Source organism: Procambarus clarkii, chromosome 79 (assembly GCF_040958095.1).
Source record: "Procambarus clarkii isolate CNS0578487 chromosome 79, FALCON_Pclarkii_2.0, whole genome shotgun sequence".
NCBI lineage: Eukaryota > Metazoa > Arthropoda > Malacostraca > Decapoda > Cambaridae > Procambarus > Procambarus clarkii.
This window is the reverse complement of record NC_091228.1, coordinates 9621999-9645800: the sequence shown is the minus strand read 5'-3', so window position 1 is coordinate 9645800 and position 23802 is coordinate 9621999. Positions and strand designations below refer to the sequence as shown.

At 45.1% G+C, this 23802-nt stretch overlaps 1 protein-coding gene across 1 annotated transcript in view; it reads right to left on the bottom strand.

The window, feature by feature from the left end:
- LOC123748463 (murinoglobulin-1) overlaps positions 1-23802 on the bottom strand; it is a 173347-nt gene that overhangs the window by 46938 nt on the left and 102607 nt on the right. The window contains 5 exon segments of the mRNA XM_069314658.1: positions 8114-8218; positions 11727-11860; positions 14542-14692; positions 15353-15474; positions 21307-21389. Of these exon segments, the coding sequence (XP_069170759.1) occupies positions 8114-8218; positions 11727-11860; positions 14542-14692; positions 15353-15474; positions 21307-21389 (595 nt within the window).

Sequence of the window (23802 nt, the reverse complement as noted above, 5' to 3'; positions counted from 1 at the left end):
CCTGATGGTGGCGCACTTTCCTTGATGATGGTGGGCTTGAGTGGTACCAGGACGGTGGCGGCAGGGTCTCGGCAGGCTTTACCGGGTGATACCGGCACCGTTTGCTTCCTGAAGGTCCGAGGCCCGGAGTTTCTGTGGGTTCCTCCTCCGTGGAGCAGCAGGCATTGGCCCTCGTGTTGCAGACCCTGCCTTGGCAGCGAGTGCCGGTGTTACCCTTGGTGGGCCTGTGGGGTTGGGGGGTCCTTGATGGGTTTCAATGGCACCTGCTTTTGTTTGCGCGTCTTTGAATGTACGTGGTCTGAATGTGCTTGCGATCCAGTTGGGCCTTGTGGATGTGCTTCGGGAGCAGCGTGTGGATGTGGCGCTGATCCAGGAGCACAATGCTCGGGATTTGTCTGTTCTGCCAGGGTTGTGTGCTGATTTTCAAATTGTGTTGATCCCGCCGAGAACGTCCTTTGGGGGGACGCTCATGTTATTTTCACGGAGGGCTTCTATTTCCGTGCCTCACACGGAAATGGATGAAGATGGTTGGGTCTTATTTGTGTGGCCAGAGTTCTGGGGGGTTGGAATTCTGTTCTTGACGGTGTACTGGGGTGGCACATCGTTGGGACCAGGAACTATTTTTTCGGGAGGGGCTACCGCCCTTCCTCTGGCAAGATACGAGGGATTTGATCTTTCATGGGGATTTTAATTGCGTCACGAGTGTCCGGAATATTTCTAGTGCCCACCCGCAGAATGTTTCGGCCACTTTGTGTGAGATTTTGCGTTCATCCGGTTTTCAGGATACTGCCGTTTTGTGTGGCAGCCCACTGGAGAATACCTTCGCTGCGTGTCGGGCATGTTCTAGGATAGATAGGTTCCATGTTTCTCGTGGGAAGTGTTCTGTGTTGGACCTTCGCACGGTCCCAGTGGCTTTGTCTGATCATTGTTTGGTGGTGGTCCGGGTTGGTGTCTGGATACAGGTCTGGGTTGGTAGAAACTTAATTGCCAGTTGTTACGTTGTCCGCGTATATGTGCCCAGTTTTTTGTCTGGTTGGTTGGGATCCTTGCCTGGAGGGCTGCCTTCTCTTCTCTCTTCGTTTGGTGGAAGTGGTGTAAGGTGAAGTGTTGGAGGTTTTTTGTCGCTAAGCAGGAGGCAGCCAGGAGGTTTGGCCTGCTGCTGGTTGCTTCAGGCTCGACTGTCTAGTGTGTATGTGCAGTTGAATGCTGGGGTTGACTGCTTTGGGAGATTTTTTAGTGTAAGGAGCGTATTTGTAGGTTGCATACAGAGTTGGCTGAAGGAGTTCGGGTGCGTGCTCGTGTGGCTGAGCGTGTGGATGGGGAGAGGCTCTTCCCCCTTTCTTTTAGGGTGGGAGAAGGCTGCGAGGGATTCTGTTCTTCTTACGGGCCTTCGCCAGCCTGATGGTTCTGTTTTTTCTTGCATGGAGGGGGTTCTGCTTTACATGCGGCGGTAATTGAAGGCTCTCTATGGGGCAGTGCAAGGGGATGGTGTGCTCGCAGATTTTTTTTTGGATGTGTGTACCCTGGTTTGTCAGAGCCGGAGTGTGCCCGCTTGGTGAGGAATGTTTCGTTGGGGGAACTCCTGGATGTGGTCCGGTCGTTTCGTATGGGAAAGGTGCCCGGTGTGGATGGCCTTCCCGTTGAGTTCTATATTGCCTTTTGGGATGTGTTGGGGGAGGTCCTTTTGGAGGTGGTGCAGGCTTGTCTGCAGGTGCGTGCCCTGCCTGACTCCTATTGTGATGGGGACGGGCGGCTGCTCCCGAAGCCGAGCGATTTGCAGTTTTTTTTTTAATTGGAGGCCTATTACGCTCTTCAATGTTGATTATAAGATTTTGTCTAAGGTTTTAGCTTGTCGCTGTGGCGTTGTCGGGCATCGGTGGTCTCTGTAGGGCAGTTTTGTGGTGTTCCTGGTCGTGCCCTTGTGAATTGCAATTTTTTGATTCGTGACGTGCTTCTGTACGAGTCCGAGAATCGCTTTTCAGCGGCGATGATCAGCTTGGACTGGTCGAAGGCCTTCAATCGGGTGTCGTTGACGTTTGAGTTCCGTGCGATGGAGCGGTTTGGGTTTCCATCGATGTATGTGGATTGGGTGCGCATGTTGTATTCCAGGTGTCACAGTCGCGTTTGTGTGAATGGGTTTTTTAGTTCCTTTTTTCGATTTGCCGTTCTGTGCATCAGGGGTGCCCCATGTCTATGCTCTTGTATGTGATGTTTCAGGAACGTCTTTTTCGGGCGGTCAAGGCTTGTTCCTTGATTGTGCCTCCTCTATTGCCTTCCGTCTTCGGCAGCCTATTTGCGGGTATGCTGACGATACCGTTTGGTTTTGGCTACAGTGGGTTCGGTTGGTGCTGTTCAGGACGTTCTCCTGCAGTTTGAGTCTGCCAGGGGGCAAATCCTGCAAAGTTGTGTTTGATGGGTATCGGTGAGTGGGCCTCCTGCCTGGTGTAAGGAGGGTCGGGGTTTCCGGTGGTCTCGTCGCTTCGGGTTTTTGGGGTTACCTGGTTTGCCTCTCATGACTGTTCCTTGGAGTAGAATTTAATAGCTGTCTCTCATTCAGTTGGGGATGCGGTTGGGTTATTGTCGTGTCGTCAGTTGACGATCTACCAGCGGGCGTTGGTTGTTGCATGTAAGGTTCTGTTGCGAGTGTGGTTGATGGCTCGGTGCTTTCCTTTGGATCGCCGGAAGGCCTTGGATCTGGAGAGCCTGGTGTACAGGTATGTGTGGTGTGGTCATTATCAGCCGGTATGTCATTCGACGCTGGTGTTAGGGGTGAGGGAGGGAGGTGTTGGTATTCCCGACGTCTTTACTAAGGCCAGGGCCCTCTTCTGGGTCTTGCTGTGTCAGGGGCTGGTTCTGGGCGGGAGGGGGGGGGTTTAATGCGTTGTTTTTTTCTGCTCAATTCGGTTCAGTTGCTTTGCTTGGTTAATTTGGAGGTTAGTTGGGAGGTAGCTTTGTTTACCCCCCTGTTTATTCTTGGGTCGTGGAGGTTCTTTGGGCGCTCTGCCGTCATCCTTTTTTTGTTTTCCTTTTCGTGTAAGGCTATATATGGGGTGTTGTTGCCTCGGAGGACTTGTTACCGTGTTGGATTGGGGTGGCATCTGGTCGTGTTTGAGGGGGAGGGTCTTGGCGCCTCAGCAGCGGGAGTTAATGTTGCAGTTTCTGCATTTGTCGCTGGTGACAAATGAGCGGTTTTGTTTGCTTGGCTTGCGTGATTCTGAGGCGTGTGTGCACTGTGGCTTTAGTGAATCGCAGGTGCATGTCTTTTATTTTTGTGACCAGTTGCAGAGGTTGCCTGGTATCAGGATGTCCTGGAGGAGTTTTGTGGACCGGAGAGTCGGAGTGGTGTTTTGCAGTTTTTGTTCTTGTATTTTCTGGGTTGTTTGCAGAGGGTGTGCAAAACGTTGTGTTTTGGTTGTGGATTATGTGTTTTGTGTGTGGGTTGGGAGGCGGGAGGGTTATGGGGTCACTCGCATTTTTTTTTTTGTGAGGGTGCATGTGGTTTACCTGGTGGTGGTTGCAACGCGCTTTTCCTGCAGAGCTTGGTCAGTGGTTTACGTATGCCTATGTTAGTGGGTTGCTTTTGAGTGCTTCGGTTGGGGTGTTGTTATGGGTTTGGGGGGGTTGAGGAGGTTTCAGGGGGCTGCTTTAGCTGTGTGTTCCCTTCCCCGTCCCTTTGGGCCTCCTTGGCGGGGGTTGCATGTGGTTGTGTGTGTCTTCCTTGTGGTTGTGCTGCTCCTGTACGCGTGTGGTGTGTTTTCGTGCCTCCGGTCACCGAGTGTGTCGGTGTGCATGGGGAGTGTGGGTTTGGGGGCTGTTTTCGACTTCTGCGTGGACCTGAGTTTTTCTGTTTTTTAGTTTTTCAGTTTTTTTTTTTGGTCCTCGTCCGCCTTGGCCTATGCTCTTTGTATTTGGGTGTTTTGTTGCTGTGTGGTGTGCAGTTGTGGTGTGGGTGGTTGTGTGTGTATTTTTCTTGTTGTTTGCGTGGGTGTTTCGTGTGCGTGTTCAGGGTTTTCTGTGCTTTTGTCTCTATGTATATATTTTTGTGTCTTGTGTGTTTGTCCTGTGCTCCTTTGTTAATGTGTGTGCGTGGTGTGGTTGGCGTTGTGTGCGTGGTCATCTGTCCACGTCTGTTATGTGTCTGTTTTCTGTATTCGGTTGAGAGTGTGTTTTATGTTATTTATGTTCTTTATTTTATGTATTTTTCTGTGTTCTGTTATATGTTACTACGTATCTGTGTTCTGTTTAGACTTGTTTTTTTTTATGCCCGTGTCGGGATATCGGGGTTTTGCCCTGTATTGTGTTATATTTTTTATGTGTCGCTTGTGTATGTTTTTTTTGTTTTTAACTGTTCCTGATGCTGTTTACTGTTCCTGTTACTGTCCCTGTTTACTGTTCTTCATTGTTATTTTATATATGAACCGGATTTCTTTTATGTTTTGTGTGTTCTGGTATTTGTTTTATTTTTAAAAATTAAAAAAAAATAATGGGGCCCACTAATGACCCTCAGAAGAGGGGTTTCATTTTATACAATGCAGTTTTTCTAGGAGGGGGGCTGAACTGTGGCTCCCTGTAGCTCACCTCTGAAAAGATAAAAATGGGACTTACCAGGGAAGAGAGCAAAGATCAGCCCACCTTTGGTGGGTAGATCTTTGACATATATGAAGGAAACTCCTTCCAAGGTCCACACAAGGTCAAAAGGACCAAGAAAACCAGGTAATGAAATGATTCGTGGTATATCCAAAGAGCCCTTAAAAAACGAAGCCCACGAAAAATAAGAAAATACTGTCAGCAAAGCCGCAAGGTCCCAAATAACACGTGCCCAAAGACACACTGCGGCTTTTTAAATACAAAACCGTGAAGTGCTGCAATCAGACAACAAAGGATGCACTCCCTGCCAAACAAATCAAGGACCAATAACCAAAGGACCCATCTGAACGCCAACCGTCTCAATCTGACAAAAAAAAAAAAAAGAGGAAAAAATACGCCATGGACGAAAGAACAAAACGCACACTTCCAGAGGAGAACGAGAAGCTTCTCAACACCACAACTGGAAGCAATGCTCAACAAAAACAAAGACCTCCAATGAGAAGTCATAGACCAAAGGGAAACCGAGAACAGAGGAGATGACAAAACCCTGATCCAGAGACCAAGATGGTCAAGGAGTAAAATGAGCAGGCCAAAGGTGAACAATTGCCAGAGACAATTTGGAAAATGGTGTCAAGATAGTATAGACCCCCGAAGGACAGCAAAAGTAGCTCCTCCTAGACCGAATTACAAAGAGGCGACAGAATTCAGCACATGATGTTGACCAACAAACAACCAAGATTAAAAGAGAGAGGACCACAAAAACTGAAGACAAACCATAAAGTGATACAAATGAGTGAAACCTTATACTGCCACTGCGACAAATGAGGCAGTTATGATTCTTAAGCTTATTTATAGCTCGCCATACAGATGGCGAAAGATCAGAGTAAGAAACTCCACGCATGAAGAGTCCAGAACGTCAAACCAGAGGGAAAAATCTCTGGAGAGATTTGCTGAGACATGTGATCGGAAAAAAGGTGCTTCAAATGATTATTGTGTATGTAAACATTCAGTGTGTGGAAAATTTCCGCCAACTACATCATTATTATAATCATAGAAATGAAGTACATCAGAATAATTATTTCTATATCATACATCTGAATCCTACATCAGAATTATATCAAAATCATCTATTAGATCCTACACGACAATACCACAACGGTCACGTCCACCATTAGGCTTATGGATGCCTACGTGACTTTGTTCGTGTATCTTCAAGGATCTATAAGGTTCAATAAAAAGCTGTCTTAATTGAAATACCATTGCAACATGTTTTGGGCTTCCGGTGATGTATTTTCAAGTTCTAAATAAAGAATCAATCTGTACTACTAGTACTATCTATAATCATTAGATCCAATACATATTCATCTTTCAATCCCGATTGCTCTCAATAATCTGTCTAGACATTAACAATTATTAATCCATATTCAATGTTGGCCTCTATCACTTGAGAGAGGGAGGAGCTACCTCCGAGAGCAAGCGTCCACGAGCGCCTTGAGGCCCAGAACCCATTGTTTACATACAGAGTGAACACGTGACGATGCTTGAGACTTTTATAATAAGATTAACACCGCACAAACAATATAATAATCACCAGAATAGCTCCCTAAGACACTCAGGGAGGTGGTGAACTATAAATCAGAACAAATTACTGGTACATTCATCTAAATACGAGTGTAGAGAGCGGTACCCCCCAGCATGTGTTGACTGTTGACCGCTCACCAATACCACGGATAGCTTAATCCTCATAAAAACTCTACAGCGTGTATCTATTCACTGCAGCAATGCGGTTATATCATTAAAATACTGTGGCTAATCTCATCAGGAGAGAGATAATCTGGCAACTGGTCAGTTGGGCATCAGTTCTCAATTTGGATATTCATTAGTTATTATAGTTATTACTATAATAGTTATTACTAGTTATTAGTATTTACTAGTTATTATTAGTTATAACTAGTTATTTACAAGTTATTACTAGTTATTACAGTTATTATTATTATTATAGTAATTACAGTTAATAACTGGATAATTATTAGTTACAAACATCAGTTATTAAGTGTTTGTAGAGTGTAAATTGGTAAATTGCATGCTCTTATGACCTTAATATGTCCATATAAATTGTTAATCGTTATGTAGAGGGGAAAAATCAAGCAATCAAGTGAGCACCTATCTTAATCTTTACAATTTGTTCTGAATATATGTACAAATATCTGTATATATATATATATAATATTTTATATATATAATATAGTATAGTATAGTATATATATATAGTATATATATATATATAAAATATATATATATATTTTTGTAACAAAGTTCAAATAAAGTAAATATATATGTGTACATACAAAAGAATGGGGGTGGTAGGAGAAGATAATATTAGTGTTCAGTGAGAAACCGCAAGGTCTCCTCTGAATACTTTTTATTTTCTTCTCCGAGGCTATGGGTCCCCACATTGGCACCAGAGGTGGTACCCTCACAAACTTTATATATATATATATATATATATATATATATATATATATATATATATATATATATATATATATATATATATATATATATATATATATATATATATATATATATATAAATATATATATACATATATATATATATATATATATATATATATATATATATATATATATATATATATATATATATATATATATATATATATATATATATATATATATAATTCATCTGTATAAATTATCAATTGCTATCACATTTATCATTAATTTATCATAAGTGCTTGCATATTTGCATATAATATCTTGCTTGTATCATATAACTAGTTGTTATAATTACTAGACATGCTCTCAGTTATTGGCTATGCAGTTTAAGAGCGAGGTTAGACTGTGTAGTGTTCAGAACTTTTGATACTAAAAGAGAACCAGTATTTAGAGTCACTGAACTGTGTTTTATCATTTAATCCATTGTAAACTACAATGCTGATGTGTTTTAAATGCCAACAGGTACATTGTGTTTCTTCCATCAGTATCCTGGTGTTAATAAGTAAAGCCCACATGGCATTCCAAGACAAGAGGATTGGCAGGACTTTGTATAAGCTAAGGAATTATAAGTTCATCTATTTTGCATTCTTATTTTAAAGTATCATTTATTAAGTTCCAGTCCATTTAATTTCCTCATTTAAGTCCCACATAAATGAGACTTTAGCCTTCAACGTGTGACATATCACACATGTGTGACATGTGTGGCATGAAAGAGTAATGCCACAACAGATCACATTATTCCAGCATTATGTATATGGAACTTGTTGAAGTCTCCTTCATAATACTGGTGTATATTTATTGAACGTCCTTTTTTTATTTTTAACATTAAATCAATAAACAAAGAAATTACAATAGCGTTATATTACAAAAAAAAATAATTTATAACAATGCAGGATGTGACCTAGCGTTCTAGAGCGTATGGGACTCACCAGAATGATGGTTCAAATTCCCACATTTCTCCAAATGATTCTCTTTCAATCGGTGTTATGCATGAGAAAAATACTCACTTTCATGGCCTTGCTGAAGACTTTACCAGTGTTGTTGAAGCAACCGTCCTTTCTCTGATTAGACTGAAGCCAAGTGCTTGTTTGGTTCAAATCATTCTTGTCAATCTGCAATTACCAACAACAATCAGATTCAGGAAGTAGTATACAGTATACACCAAATAAAACAGGAGTAAGAAAGTTATTGCTATTTGCTTCAACGACAATTAGCAGCGTTTGTGCGCTTAATTGATAGTATTACCACAGCTCATAGCAGCTGAGTAATTACATCTCAGGAAAAAATACCAAACCCAAACATTTGGAAATGAAAAATCCCTGATGTATGGGTCGGTCCTGGACCATTATGTGTGATGGTCCACGACGGATCGAAACGTCGTCGTTTTATAATTTCTATATATGTGGGCTGGGTATCAGGTGTGTGGGCTGGGTGTCAGGTGTGTGGGCTGGGTATCAGGGGGTGTGGACTGGGTATCAGGTGTGTGCGCTGGGTATCAGGGGTGTGGACTGGGTATCAGGTGTGTGGGCTGGGTATCAGGGGAGGTGGACTGGGTATCAGGTGTGTGGGCTGGGTATCAGGGGTGTGGGCTGGGTATCAGGTGTGTGGGCTGGGTATCAGGTGTGTGGGCTGGGTGTCAAGTGTGTGGGCTAGGTATCAGGTGTGTGGGCTGGGTATCAGGTGTGTGGGCTGGGTATCAGGTATGTGGGCTGGGTATCAGGTGTGCGAGCTGGGTATCAGGTGTGTGGGCTGGGTATCAGGTTTGTGGGCTGGGTATCAGGTGTGCGAGCTGGGTATCAGGTGTGTGGGCTGGGAATCAGGTGTGTGGGCTGGGTATCGGGTGTGTGGGCTGGGTATCAGGTGTGCGAGCTGAGTATCAGGTGTGTGGGCTGGGTATCAGGTTTGTAGGCTGGGTATCAGGTGTGTGGGCTGGGTATCAGGTGTGTGGGCTGGGTATCAGGTGTGTGGGCTGGGTATCAGGTTTGTGGGCTGGGTGTCAGGTGTGTGGGCTTGGTATCAGGTGTGTGGACTGGGTATCAGGTGTGTAGGCTGGGTATCAGGTGTGTGGGCTTGGTATCAGGTGTGTGAGCTGGGTATCAGGTGTGTGGGCTGGGTATCAGGTGTGTGGGCTGGGTATCAGGTGTGTGGGCTGGGTATCAGGTGTGTGGGCGGGGTATCAGGTGTGTGGGCTGGGTATCAGGTGTGTGGGCTGGGTATCAGGTGTGTGGGCTAGGTATCAGGTGTGTGGGCTGGGTATCAGGTGTGTGAGCTGGGTATCAGGTGTGAGGACTCGGTATCAGGTGTGTGGGCTGAGTATCAGGTGTGTGGGCTGGGTATCAGGTGTGTGGGCTAGGTATCAGGTGTGTGGGCTGGGTATCAGGTGTGTGGGCTGGGTATTAGGTGTGTGGGCTGGGTATCGGGTGTGTGGGCTGGGTATCAGGTGTGTGGGCTGGGTATCAGGTTTGTGGACTCGGCATCAGGTGTGTGGGCTGGGTATCAGGTGTGTGGGCTGGGTATCAGGTGTGTGGGCTGGGTATCAAGTGTGTGGGCTGGGTATCAGGTGTGTGGGCTGGGTATCAGGTGTGTAGGCTGGGTGTCAAGTGTGTGGGCTAGGTATCAGGTGTGTGGGCTGGGTATCAGGTGTGTGGGCTGGGTATCAGGTTTGTGGGCTGGGTATCAGGTGTGCGAGCTGGGTATCAGGTGTGTGGGCTGGGAATCAGGTGTGTGGGCTGGGTATCGGGTGTGTGGGCTGGGTATCAGGTGTGCGAGCTGGGTATCAGGTGTGTGGGCTGGGTATCAGGTTTGTGGGCTGGGTATCAGGTGTGTGGGCTGGGTATCAGGTGTGTGGGCTGGGTATCAGGTGTATGGGCTGGGTATCAGGTTTGTGGGCTGGGTGTCAGGTGTGTGGGCTTGGTATCAGGTGTGTTGACTGGGTATCAGGTGTGTAGGCTGGGTATCAGGTGTGTGAGCTTGGTATCAGGTGTGTGAGCTGGGTATCAGGTGTGTGGGCTGGGTATCAGTTGTGTGGGCTGGGTATCAGGTGTGTGAGCTGGGTATCAGGTGTGAGGACTCGGTATCAGGTGTGTGGGCTGAGTATCAGGTGTGTGGGCTGGGTATCAGGTGTGTGGGCTGGGTATCAGGTGTGTGGGCTGGGTATCAGGTGTGTGGGCTGGGTATTAGGTGTGTGGGCTGGGTATCGGGTGTGTGGGCTGGGTATCAGGTGTGTGGGCTGGGTATCAGGTTTGTGGACTCGGTATCAGGTGTGTGGGCTGGGTATCAGGTGTGTGGGCTGGGTATCAGGTGTGTGGGCTGGGTATCAGGTGTGTGGGCTGGGTATCAGGTGTGTGAGCTGGGTATCAGGTGTGTGGGCTGGGTATCAGGTGTGTGGGCTGGGTATCAGGTGTGTGGGCTGGGTATCAGGTGTGTGGGCTGGTTATCGACCTAAACATCTGGCAATCCGGAAATCCATTCAGTAGATAAAATGTTTATTATTGTTACCAACACAGGTCCCTAGTGACCTACTGCCAGCATTTCAAAAGATCAGTCTTGCCTCAGAACCTTCTCAGCCGTCATGAGCAATACGATCAGTCTACCTGTCCCAGTGGCCGCATTTGTGATGAGGATATTGCTAGATTATTGTACTGATTGTTCAGTCAATAGTGATGAATTGGTCTCATCGCTTAAGGGTGCTTAGGGTGTGGAAATACAATCCGATATTAACAATTGTGTAGTACTTATAGAAGCAGTGGTCGAACGTACAAAACTTCACCACTGCACCCAAAACAGTCAAACTCCTGGGGCTCCGTCTGTTGGGCTCCGTCTGTTGGGCTCCGTCTGTTGGGCTCCGTCAGTTGGGCTCCGTCTGTTGGGCTGCATCTGTTGGGCTCCGTCTGTTGGGCTCCGTCTGTTGTGCTCCGTCTGTTGGGATCCGTCTGTTGGGCTCCGTCAGTTGGGCTCCGTCTGTTGGGCTCCGTCTGTTGGACTCCGTCTGTTGGACTCCGTCTGTTGGACTCCGTCTGTTGGGCTCCGTCTGTTGGGATCCGTCTGTTGGGATGCATCTGTAGGATCCGTCTGTTGGACTCGTCTGTTGGGCTCCGTCTGTTGGGATTCGTCAGTTGTGCTCCGTCTGTTGGGATCCGTCTGTTGGACTCCGTCTGTTGGGCTCCGTCTGTTGGGATCCGTCAGTTGTGCTCCGTCTATTGGGATCAGTCTGCTGGACTCCGTCTGTTGGGCTCCGTCTCTTGGGATCCGTCTGTTGGACTCCGTCTGTTGGGCTCCGTCTGTTGGGATTCGTCTGTTGGGATCCGTCTGTTGGGCTCCATCTGTTGTGATTCGTCTGTTGTGCTCCGTCTATTGTGCTCCGTCTGTTGTGCTCCGTCTGTTGGGATCCGCCTGTTGGGATCTGTCTGTTGGGCTCCCTCTGTTGGGCTCCGTTTGTTGGGCTCCGTCTGTTGGGCTCCGTCTGTTGGGCTCTGTCTGTTGGGCTCCGTCTGCTGGGCTCCGTCTGTTGACCGCCATTTACACTAGGAAGTTCAAGTTAGCTTGGCGTGAAACAATTGGCTTAGAATGAATGCTTGAGTGTAGAGTAATGTAAAACACAGCAAGAGGAGGTCCACTCACCACAATAAACTGTTGGGCCTGGCTAAAGGACTTGAGGACGAAGGCCGACAACCAGGTGGAGCCGGAGTCGTCAGCGTTGCCGAAGGCGCTGAAGGAGCCGTCACCTCTACGGTAGAGGAGCTCCCGTTGGTACCCTGCAGGCAGCCACTAATGTAATTATCGCCAACTAATACATTAACTAGTCGCTACAACACGCTCTTATAACAAAAGCATAAAAATTAAAGAAACAACAGAAAGCCAATAGCCATATACATGTCTCACCTGCACTAGAAACAATTAAGTGATCTACACGTCTGTTACGGTATCCCGAAATTTGTAACACAAATCAACAAACATGTTTCCATACCAGTATTTTCCCAGGACTTCGACGGGTATTTCGACGGTCTTCCTGATTGTTTTGCACGTTATGGGAATATTGCTTAATTCATTTTCTTCCTCTGCTTAAAACATCTGTTTATATTTTTTAAATTGTCTAATCTTTCTAGTGTGAACACTGATGTAAAGTATTCATATACGTTGGCTGCCTTTTTATCATTAATTGAAATTTGGTTGGACTTATCTTCAAAGGGTCCTATCGAGTCTTTTGTCTTTATTCTACTTCTCTGGTGGGCATAAATATACTTTGGACCTTTAATTATATTTTGAGCAAGTTTTCTTTCGTAGTTCCTTTTACCTGTTCTTGTGCCCTGAGCAGAGAAATAAATGACCTTCTATATGTGTCAACCCGTGTGCCTCCTGGTGGACTCTTAATTCTTTCAGAGGTTTTGCCTTGCTGTTATAGCACTGGTGACAACCCGTCATCCACCTCCTCCTTTTACTTTTCCTTCTTGGTACTCACTCAGATCCAAGCTCAGTGTTAATTTTTTTAAATTTCCCCACGAAGCTTCCACGTCTCTGACTACCAAGAGATATTTTGCAGTTTCTGTATCATTCTGTGATACAGGAACTGCATCATACAGGAACTCCTCGAAAGCAGTCTAGAATGTCATCGTTCCAGACCTTTATATGGGTTTCTATAATTGCGTTCTATCTAAGAATATTACGGGGCGAGCTTCTCCTCTTGCTGAGTTTGATCGACCACGACCTCCTCTGGTGTTAGCACAAGGTCCAGAATGTTGTTGCCTCGTGTGGGCTCTACCACGTGCTGAATAAAAAATATGAGTCTTGTACCAGGCCAAGAAATTGTTCCTCTTCGGCTTGTGATTTTGGATTCACCCAAAATCCATTGTGTAGTGATTAAAATCTACCATTATAAGAGCTTGGACTTCACCATATTTTTCACGATATGTAAATCTTGAAATTCCTCTTCTGAAGCTGTGTCTGCCTTGTAGCCTACTTCCACACTCTATTATAATTTCCAGTAACGATGAGCCAGCTGCCACCGTTACAGCTGCCACTGCCTACCAGCTGTAACGGTGAGCAAGCTGCAACGGTGAGCCAGCTGTAACTGAGCCAGCTGCAACGGTGAGCCAACTGTAAGGTTGAGCCAGCTCTAACTGAGCCATCTGTAACGTCGAGCCAGCTGTAACGTTGAGCCAGCTCTAACTGAGCCAGCTGTAACAATGAGCCAGCTGTAATGGTGAGCCAGCCAGATACCAATCAAGTGGTAACCCGGCATCTGGTCCCCGCGGTGTTCCACACTCTGGATGCCATCGACAGTAGAGTACAAATTTCGGCGTTTTAAAGGTATTTTATCAATTATAATCATTGTGATAATTAGCATATACCTCCTTAGTTTGGTACCCAACCACTTGGGCTGGACGGTAGAGTGACGTTCTCGCTTCATGCAGGTCGGCGTTCAATCCCCAACTGTCCAATTGGTTGGGCACCATTCCTTTCCCCCGTCCCATTCCAAATCCTTATCCTGACCCCTTCCAAGTGCTATATAGTCGTGATGACTTGGCGCTATCTCCTGATAATTCCCTTCCTTAGTTTGGTTCGTGTAGTTTCAAATGCTTATTGTTAGCACAGTGGTCTACGTATTTGGTTAATAACCTCGGGATTTATTCTCTAGGTCGGACAGAAACGGTTGGACATTTTTTCCCTGCGCACGATGTTTACCTAGCGGTAAATAGGTAATCAAGTAGCAGTAAATAGGTGTAAATCCACCTAAATCCACTCACCTAGCATTAAATAGATAGTCACCTAGCAGTAAATAGATACTCACCTAGCAGTAATTAGGTACTCACCTAGCAGTAAATAGGTACTCACCTAGGGTAAATAGATACTCATCTAGCAGTAATTAGGTACTCACCTAGCAGTAAATAGATACTCACCTAGCAGTAAATAGATACTCACCTAGCAGTAAGTAGGTACTCACCTAGCAGTAAATAGGTACTCGAGAGTTTCTAAAGTGTAGTAGAGCCACCAGGGTTAGCTATAGTTGACTACGGGGGACCTGGAATAAACCCAAGTACGGGCTCTCTGCCTGACGACGATATCAATAAGAGACGTATACCACATTGTTAGAGTTTGCTGACGAGGCAGCCAGAGTTGTTCTGAAGCACATGTAAACTCCGGCCCACACTTGTTCACAGTAAACTAACGCGTTTAGCATTAACTCAGGTTATAAACATGGGCACGTCCAGGAACCATTGTGGGCCGTAGTTTTGATGACTAATATGGGCTCACCATAGTCCGTGCTGCTTGGAACTTTTGTTCCGAGTAGCTGAATCTAAAACAACAACAACATTACTTAGCTTGAGGGACAGCAGGTACTGACCAGTCATCACCCACGTTGTCAGACCTCAGACCGACCATAGCCAGAAATATTGGCTAACTGTCCTTACATAGATAGAGATAATAATGAGGTTACCGGTCTTCATGTAGGTGAGGAGCCTCCTGGTGGTCTCCGGGGTGGTCTGGTTGGAGGCCTTCAGGTACTGCATGATGAAGATGTTGGGCACGAAGTTGAGCATGTTCTGCTCCCCACACCCGTACGGCATCCGGATCAGGCTCCCCAAATTCTTCAAGGAATTATGGAAATATTCTGGGTTATAATGTGTTAAGAAGCCGTTGCACATGCACCAAGCATCCACCGTTGTATGCATGCAACACGGTGTATGTAAAGTGCATGCAACACTTTATTATTAGTGTCATCAGCAAGTCTCTTTCACTTCACAAGAAATTACAGTGTAATAATTTCTTGTGATGTTAAATCAGAAGGAAAATTATATTTAAAATGACTACTGTAAGAACTATATAAGATGATATTTAAACGGAGATTGAATTATAGTTCTAAATATTTGAAAAATAATTGTTTCATTAATTTACTTAACTTCAAAGAAAGGACACCACAAAATTTTCTAAAAATAGAAAATGGAGCATTAATTGTTCTATAGTATCCAGCATGAAAGTCGATAAGACATATAATTTTTTATTTTAATCAATTAGTGTATATAAAGATATCATGATGCCCAAACAGGTGATATGAGAGCCCAGAATATCTTACCTGACAATGGTATTGAGCTGCACTAATGTTTACTCTGATGCATGTTAGTATGTAACCAACATATGGGGGGATATTGCTCACCGTGTTACACTGATCTCTCAACAAGATAGTCCCTATGGTTTAAGGTTTACACATAACTATCACAGAGAACATGAGTGAGTGAGTGAGTGAGTACCTCGAGTGTGAGAGCGATGAGGTCACCGACGGCCGTGACCCAGCCTCGCTCTGACCCCTCCACCATGACCTGTGGGGTCTCCAGCTCCCACGCCTCCAGCGAGTCCTCGCCAGTCTCAAAGTCTGCAACAACAACAAATATACTTCACCAAATATCTAAACAATATACAATGAGTATTTCCTAAAACAAGTCTTGTGTAGGTCATTTCTAATACAAAAATAATGGCTAGCACTGGAACAAAATTTTGGTAGAGCAGTGTGAGGACAGCATATATAACTCTAGATGGGGTACCCAGCGATGTCCGGGTCTCTCCCCCCCCCCTCAACCCCTCCTCCTCACTCCAACTCCCTAATTCTCTGTCATTCCCATCTTACCTCCCTCCATCCAGTAACAGCCGAGAAATCTGCTTGTGAGCAAACTATGAAATTAATAATATTGGTTTGATTGTCCTTAGAGTCGGTCTTTGTAGCAATAGGAGCCAATCCAACTTAAAGAGGGGCATGAGGGGTCGAATGCATCCACCTTTGACGATTACCATACAATAACAATTCACCATGGAAAGTTGAATAAGGCTAATTACAACCATCGCCTCCAACCGAAGATAGACTAACAAGCAGACATTCTCTTTTACAGATATACTAAAGGAGGATACCCGGCTGTGCTCGGGTCTCCCTCGCCCCTATCTCCGAATCTTCCCGTTCTCATCTTGCTTCCCCTATCCCGTCTTTTCTTCCCATCTCCTCCCATGTCAAACTTTCTCCCCGTTGATCCCCCCTTCTCTCCTGTACACCTTTTCCAATCTCCCCCTCTCTCCAGTACCCTATTTAGGCATCCTTCTTCTACCCATTGTTCAAGCATTCTTCTTCTACCACCTTTTCCTTGCCTGTGAGCTGCCGACGCCTGACCTTACCACTGTACCGCGGTGGAGTAAGCGGCTGGCAGCGCCTTGGTCACCAGTCACTAAACAGCTCCAGTCTCTGATATATATCACATTAGTGTGATTTATCTGTTTATTATTATTAATTATCGTTATCAGTATAATGACAAGGTCAATATCACCAAACATCTCAAGGAGTCTAGTGTAAGAGAGAGATGGGACTGATGGCATATGATCATGCAAAATGATCTGGTCGTTAGCCGCGTGAAGCACCAATGTAGAGTTGGGCCTAGAGCTTAAGTAACGAGCCGAGTGTTGACAGTCCCACTGATCACTGAGGGTGACAGTCACACTGATCACTGAGGGTGACAGTCACACTGATCACTGAGGGTGACAGTCACACTGATCACTGAGGGTGACAGTCACACTGATCACTGAGGGTGACAGTCACACTGATCACTGAGGGTGACAGTCACACTGATCACTGAGGGTGACAATCACACTGATCACTGAGGGTGACAGTCACACTGATCACTGAGGGTGACAGTCACACTGATCACTGAGGGTGACAGTCACACTGATCACTGAGGGTTTTTTTCTACCACAGACGTGGCCACACATTTACAATGCATTAACAGCATATATACATTTTCTTCTATCCTCCATGGACAGGGTTAGAGAAGTGTTAAACATATAGTTCAAGGGTTTATTGAACACTCAACCACAGAAGGTGATTCGGTGCTTTTTAAAATGCTAAGCTAACCTACATACGTAAATACATAGATACACAGATTTACGTATGCCCTACATAAAGTGTTTGATGTGTCTTGTACATAGTGTCATTAATGTACATGCCCAAAGGTGAAATGTAATTCTGATCAGCTTCCATATATACTTTATACCCATACATATACATACACACACACATATACATACATTCAGGGCTGTGAAGGTTTCAGTGACTACATAGCAGGTACTGTAACAAATGGAGGGAAAAAAATTATAGTCGCAGTCATATATAATCCACCACCAAATGACAGAAGACCTAGACAGGAATATGATAGAAACAACATGGCCACCATTAACATAATAGAAAGAGCAGCTTCTGTTGCTAGCAGGAATGGATCTGGACTACTAATTATGGGAGACTTCAACCATGGGAAGATAGATTGGAAGAACAGAGACCCGCATGGAGGACCAGAAACATGGAGAGCTAAGCTGCTGGACGTGGCAACAAGAAACTTTCTAAGCCAGCATACCAAAGAGCCAACAAGAATGAGAGAAGATGAACCAGCAATGCTTGATTTGATATTTACCCTAAATGAATGGGATATAAGGGAAGTTAAGATGGAAGCGCCCTTGGGAATGAGTGACCACAGTGTATTGAACTTTGAGTACCTGGTAGAGCTAGGACTTATCTCCCCCCAAAAAGAACTAGGAATCAAAAGGCTGGCATACCGAAAGGGGAATTATGAACAGATGAGAAGTTTCCTAAGTGAAATACCTTGGGACACAGACCTCAGAGACAAGTCTGTACAGGGTATGATGGACTATGTTACCCAAAAGTGTCAGGAGGCAGTAAACAGGTTCATCCCGGCCCAAAGGGAGAAATCCGAGAAGCAACAGAAGAATCCATGGTATAATAGGGCATGTATGGAAGCGAAGAAACTGAACAAAAAGGCGTGGAGGAACTTCCGGAATAACAGAACACCAGAAAGCAGGGAGAGATACCAGAGAACCAGGAATGAGTACGTCAGGGTGAGAAGAGAAGCAGAGAAAAATTTTGAAAATGATATAGCAAACAAAGCCAAGACCGAACCAAAGCTACTCCACAGTCACATCAGAAGGAAAACAACAGTGAAAGAACAGGTATTGAAACTTAGAACAGGCGAGGACAGGTATACAGAGAATGACAGAGAGGTGTGTGAGGAACTCAACAAGAGGTTCCAGGAGGTCTTCACAATAGAACAGGGTGAGGTCACTGTGCTAGGAGAAAGGGAGGTAAACCAGGCGGCCTTGGAGGAGTTCGAAATTACGAGAGAGGAGGTCAAGAGACACCTGCTGGATCTGGATGTTAGAAAGGCGGTTGGTCCAGATGGGATCTCACCATGGGTACTGAAAGAGTGTGCAGAGGCACTTTGCTTGCCACTCTCCATAGTGTATAGTAAATCACTAGAGACGGGAGACCTACCAGAAATATGGAAGACGGCGAATGTGGTCCCAATATACAAAAAGGGCGACAGACAAGAGGCACTGAACTACAGGCCAGTGTCCTTGACTTGTATACCATGCAAGGTGATGGAGAAGATCGTGAGAAAAAACCTGGTAACACATCTGGAGAGAAGGGACTTCGTGACAAATCGCCAACATGGATTCAGGGAGGGTAAATCTTGCCTTACAGGCTTGATAGAATTCTACGATCAGGTGACACAGATTAAGCAAGAAAGAGAGGGCTGGGCGGACTGCATTTTCTTGGATTGTCGGAAAGCCTTTGACACAGTACCGCATAAGAGGCTGGTACATAAGCTGGAGAGACAGGCAGGTGTAGCTGGTAAGGTGCTCCAGTGGATAAGGGAGTATCTAAGCAATAGGAAGCAGAGAGTTACGGTGAGGGGTGAGACCTCCGATTGGCGTGAAGTCACCAGTGGAGTCCCACAGGGCTCTGTACTCGGTCCTATCTTGTTTCTGATATATGTAAATGATCTCCCGGAGGGTATCGATTCATTTCTCTCAATGTTTGCGGACGATGCTAAAATTATGAGAAGGATTAAAACAGAAGAGGACTGTTTGAGGCTTCAAGAAGACCTAGACAAGCTGAAGGAATGGTCGAACAAATGGTTGTTAGAGTTTAACCCAACCAAATGTAATGTAATGAAGATAGGTGTAGGGAGCAGGAGGCCAGATACAAGGTATCATCTGGGAGAGGAAATTCTTCAGGAGTCAGAGAAGGAAAAAGACTTGGGGGTTGATATCACGCCAGACCTGTCTCCTGCAGCACATATCAAGCGGATAACATCAGCGGCATATGCCAGGCTGGCCAACATACGAACGGCATTCAGAAACTTGTGTAAAGAATCATTCAGAACTTTGTATACCACATATGTCAGGCCAATCCTGGAGTATGCAGCCCCAGCATGGAGTCCATATCTAGTCAAGGATAAGACTAAACTGGAAAAGGTTCAAAGGTTTGCCACCAGACTAGTACCCGAGCTGAGAGGTATGAGCTACGAGGAGAGACTACGGGAATTAAACCTCACTTCGCTGGAAGACAGAAGAGTTAGGGGCGACATGATCACCACATTCAAGATTCTAAAGGGGATTGATAGGGTAGATAAAGACAGTCTATTTAACACAAGGGGAACACGCACAAGGGGACACAGGTGGAAACTGAGTTCCCAAATGAGCCACAGAGATATTAGAAAGAACTTTTTTAGTGTCAGAGTGGTTGACAAATGGAATGCATTAGGGGGTGATGTGGTGGAGGCTCACTCCATACACAGTTTCAAGTGTAGATATGACAGAGCCCGATAGGCTCAGGAATCTGTACACCTGTTGATTGACGGTTGAGAGGCGGGACCAAAGAGCCAGAGCTCAACCCCCGCAAACACAACTAGGTGAGTACAACTAGGTGAGTACATATATACACACACACACATGCATTCACATACATTTGTCTCATTTACTCTGACAGGGTCAGGAAGCTGATAAAGAAACTAGTCTGCAATTAAGCACTTAATCACTGAAGGTGATGAAGGTGCTTTTACAAGCTCAGGTTATATAGTTACATCATATATATACATTGTATGATTGATATATTGCATGATCAATATTGGATACAAGTCCAATATATCAAGTGTTCCAGTACTCATATAGTAATTACAGAGTTCAGCATACCTTAGCCCAGGAGGGCGAAAGTCAGTCAGTATGGAACATTCTACAATATAATGTTCGAGAGAGTTCTTGTTTTCTCTTTCACAAAGTTGACACATTGTGTACTCGACATTTGGGTTTTGAGAAAGCTGCCAGATACGTCTATATCCCAGGCGTATTCTGGCCACTATAACATCACATTGCCGGGTTCTTGTTCTATTAGTCCCATATGTGAATGTCTCCTCACGATATCTATCATAATATTTAATGCTACAACTTTCAGGTCTTTGAGAATTTGTTAGGTCGGTGAGATTTTCATTAGATATTTGTTTAAGTATTCTCTTTGTCACTGCTAATGAAACACCCATATCAATTTCTACCACTGGTTTTCTGCAGGCTGTCTTAGCAAGCATATCAACAGTGTCATGCCTTGAGATGCCAACATGTGATGGTATCCATAGGAATTTAATCTCAAATCTGTTTTCTTTGGCAGCTAAAACATTCATTCGAATATCACTGACTATTTTCTGGGTGTCACTACTGTGTGCGTTCAATGCCAGGAGTGCACTCTGCGAGTCACAGTACATAAGTCCACTGCCTTTGTCTTTTCAAAATTCAGTGGCAAGTTATATGCCTGCAAGTTCGGGTTGAGTTGTACTTGCCCAGTCATTGACGCGCTTCATTGCTGTATGTACGAGAGAAGATTGTTCAAATATGCTACATGCACATCCGGTACATCGTCCACCTTCTTCTACAGAGCCGTCGAGGGTGACAGTCACACTGATCACTGAGGGTGACAGTCACACTGATCACTGAGGGTGACAGACACACTGATCACTGAGGGTGACAGTCACACTGATCACTGAGGGTGACAGTCACACTGATCACAGAGGGTGACAGTCACACTGATCACTGATGGTGACAGTCACACTGATCACTGAGGGTGACAGTCACACTTATCACTGAGGGTGACAGACACACTGATCACTGAGGGTGACAGTCACACTGATCACTGAGGGTGACAGTCACACTGATCACTGAGGGTGACAGTCACACTGATCACTGAGGGTGAGAGTCACACTGATCACTGAGGGTGACAGTCACAGTGATCACTGAGGGTGACAGTCACACTGATCACTGAGGGTGACAGTCACACTGATGACTGAGGGTGGTACACGGCTACACAACAATGATGGTGAATCCTTACCTTTAGAGCAGATGTACTTGCTCCAGGTCTTCTCTCTCAGGAACCCCTCGGCCTCCACTGTGATGGGTTTTATCAGTGAGTCTCTGAAAACGATTATAGGAAAGTATTTAAACCATCTCGTTCTATTTATACTAGCATACTGTTTAGCTAGTTTATGAAGAACTATTACAAAGTTATTATGATTGTATTGGATGAATTAAGCAATTAAGTGTATCTCTTGGAGTGTGCTAATCTCTAGGTTCTGGTTTACCCTTATTCACTATTCTTAAAATTTTCTATTTTATCTTTTACGAGTTTCTTGTTGCAAAAAAGGGATAAAAATCTAGAAAAAAGTGCTAAATGTAATGAAATTTCTCTTTTCTGTTGGAGCCCAAGTGGTCTTTGGCCTGCTGGATGTAACAGTGCAAGTATTTTGCACTTATGTAACAGTGCAAGTATTTTGCACTCTTTCACGTATAATTGTGAGTTGTAATTGTGTGTGAGTGTATACGTGTGTGCATGTTAGTCGAGAGCGAGGTGGTAGTTGGTGAGGTGAGCCTGCTCAGCTTTGTTGACGGCAGTACTTTCAACAAAGAAGCCATGTTCTGGCTTGCGAGAGTACCCGCCCCTGGCTCTGCCAGCGAGGTGGTTGAGCAGTGAGAGTGGAACCTTTGCAAGGGTGAGTACATCCAAACAGCTCCTCCATCCGGGCTGGTGATTAGCCATCACCCACCCCTGGGTGAACTTGTTAGTGAGGTAAGAATTCAGTTATGCATTGTCTTAAACCAGAAGTGTGTCTTAGTGGTGACAAGCTAGTAGAGTCTGAACCATTTAGCTATGTATGGTGTGGGCGTGCATGGAGTGGGTGGTGAATAATTTTAAATAATTTGATTCGATAAATGTCTATGTGTAGAATAACAAGCTTGACTTTTGTTCAGTCCTCTCTTTGAACCAATGTCCCCTCAAGTAAGAGTTAAGACTAGAGAAATAACGAGATGAACAAGGTAGGAACGAGAGTGAGGGCACCGTGAGGTGAGTGAGGGAAGGTGTGGCTTGATGAGAGGAGCTCGCGCGCCACCTCGCCTCACTTAACCAGTCGGGTTTACTTAGGAATTTATTTAGAAAGTGATAAATTAAACAGTACTCCTGTCACATTGTTTAAGTGGAATTTATATTTAGTTTCAATGACAGGTGGTGGCAGCAAACATCAGAACATCTTAGAATATCAGTATAGTATAACATCATAGATAGTATAACAGAATAACAGTCTTGTCTACTCTCCCTACTCTTTCTTATCCCTCCTTCCTTCCCCCTCCTACTTCCTTCATTCCTCCTACCTCCACTCTTCCAGTTCGCTCCCCGTTTTCTATCCCCACTTGCTTCTCTCTACGTTAGTTCCCCCCTCAACTTTATCCATGTTATCCAACCTTATCCCCTCCTTTCTTCCTTACTTTGCTTTACTTTTTCACAATCACAGAGTAGATAGAAAAATCAGATGTTATATGGAGATCAAAGCCAGAACCTGGCCTCTTGAATGAGGTGCAAGAAGCAGGTGACTTGTCAACATCCTCACTGAGGAATCCATCCAGAAAGTCAGTCAAACTTGATAGACAACTGCCGAGTTCATGGGAAATGAAGCATCAAACCTGCCAAACTATTCATTCCAAACAATTTGTTCACTCAAAACTAGCTCACGCCCGTTAATACTTATGGCCGGCACCAATCGGCTCGAAGCCCCTGCCAAGAGCCTGTTGCAGGTCAGTTCGGAGTGATGTACAAGGAACTAACTAACCTGGTAGGGATGGAGTCTGGGAGCCACCAGAACGAGGTGTTTCATTATTTTCAATGATAGTTTTGTGGGAGGAGCCGCTTCATGGCTTCTTGAAGCTAACTAAAGAGCAGAAGGCAAACAAGGGACTAATCAGGGAGGATGAGGAGAAACGGCAGGTCTTAGGTCAAACAAGACCTACTGGGACCAGGAACTTTCACCAAATCTCCAGTGAGCACAAAATCCAAGAGTGGTGCGGGTTCGACGATGCATCAGCATTATCAATGTAAATTAAACGTTGATTCGGTGTTGAATTAGCTCTGTTCTTGGATACTAAGCCCACTGTGTCGGGCCCACAAGACCCGGTTAAACCATGTAAACCTCTAAGCCCCAAAATCCTCGACATTTTTGAAAAAAAAAACTGCAGCCAAAGCTGCATATTTACGAATATCAGAGGCCTGAGGGCAGACCACAAGCTGCTTAGCTTCCCTGACACAAGGAACGGGGTACCCAGGGAGTGGGGTCAGCCAACATAGCACCCACGAGGCAGAACCGGGAGCACGCAGACCTGCCAGGCATCAGTCATCTCGAGACCCCTCCGGGAACCACCTGAATCATTCTTGGCCAGAGAAGTAGAAAACAACCGAACAAACCGCCCACCAGTGACCAAAGAACAGAACTTCAGCCTGCAGAGGAGAGCATGAAGCTCCCAACTCTGCAGCCTCATCTCCCCAGCCAGAATGCATGCG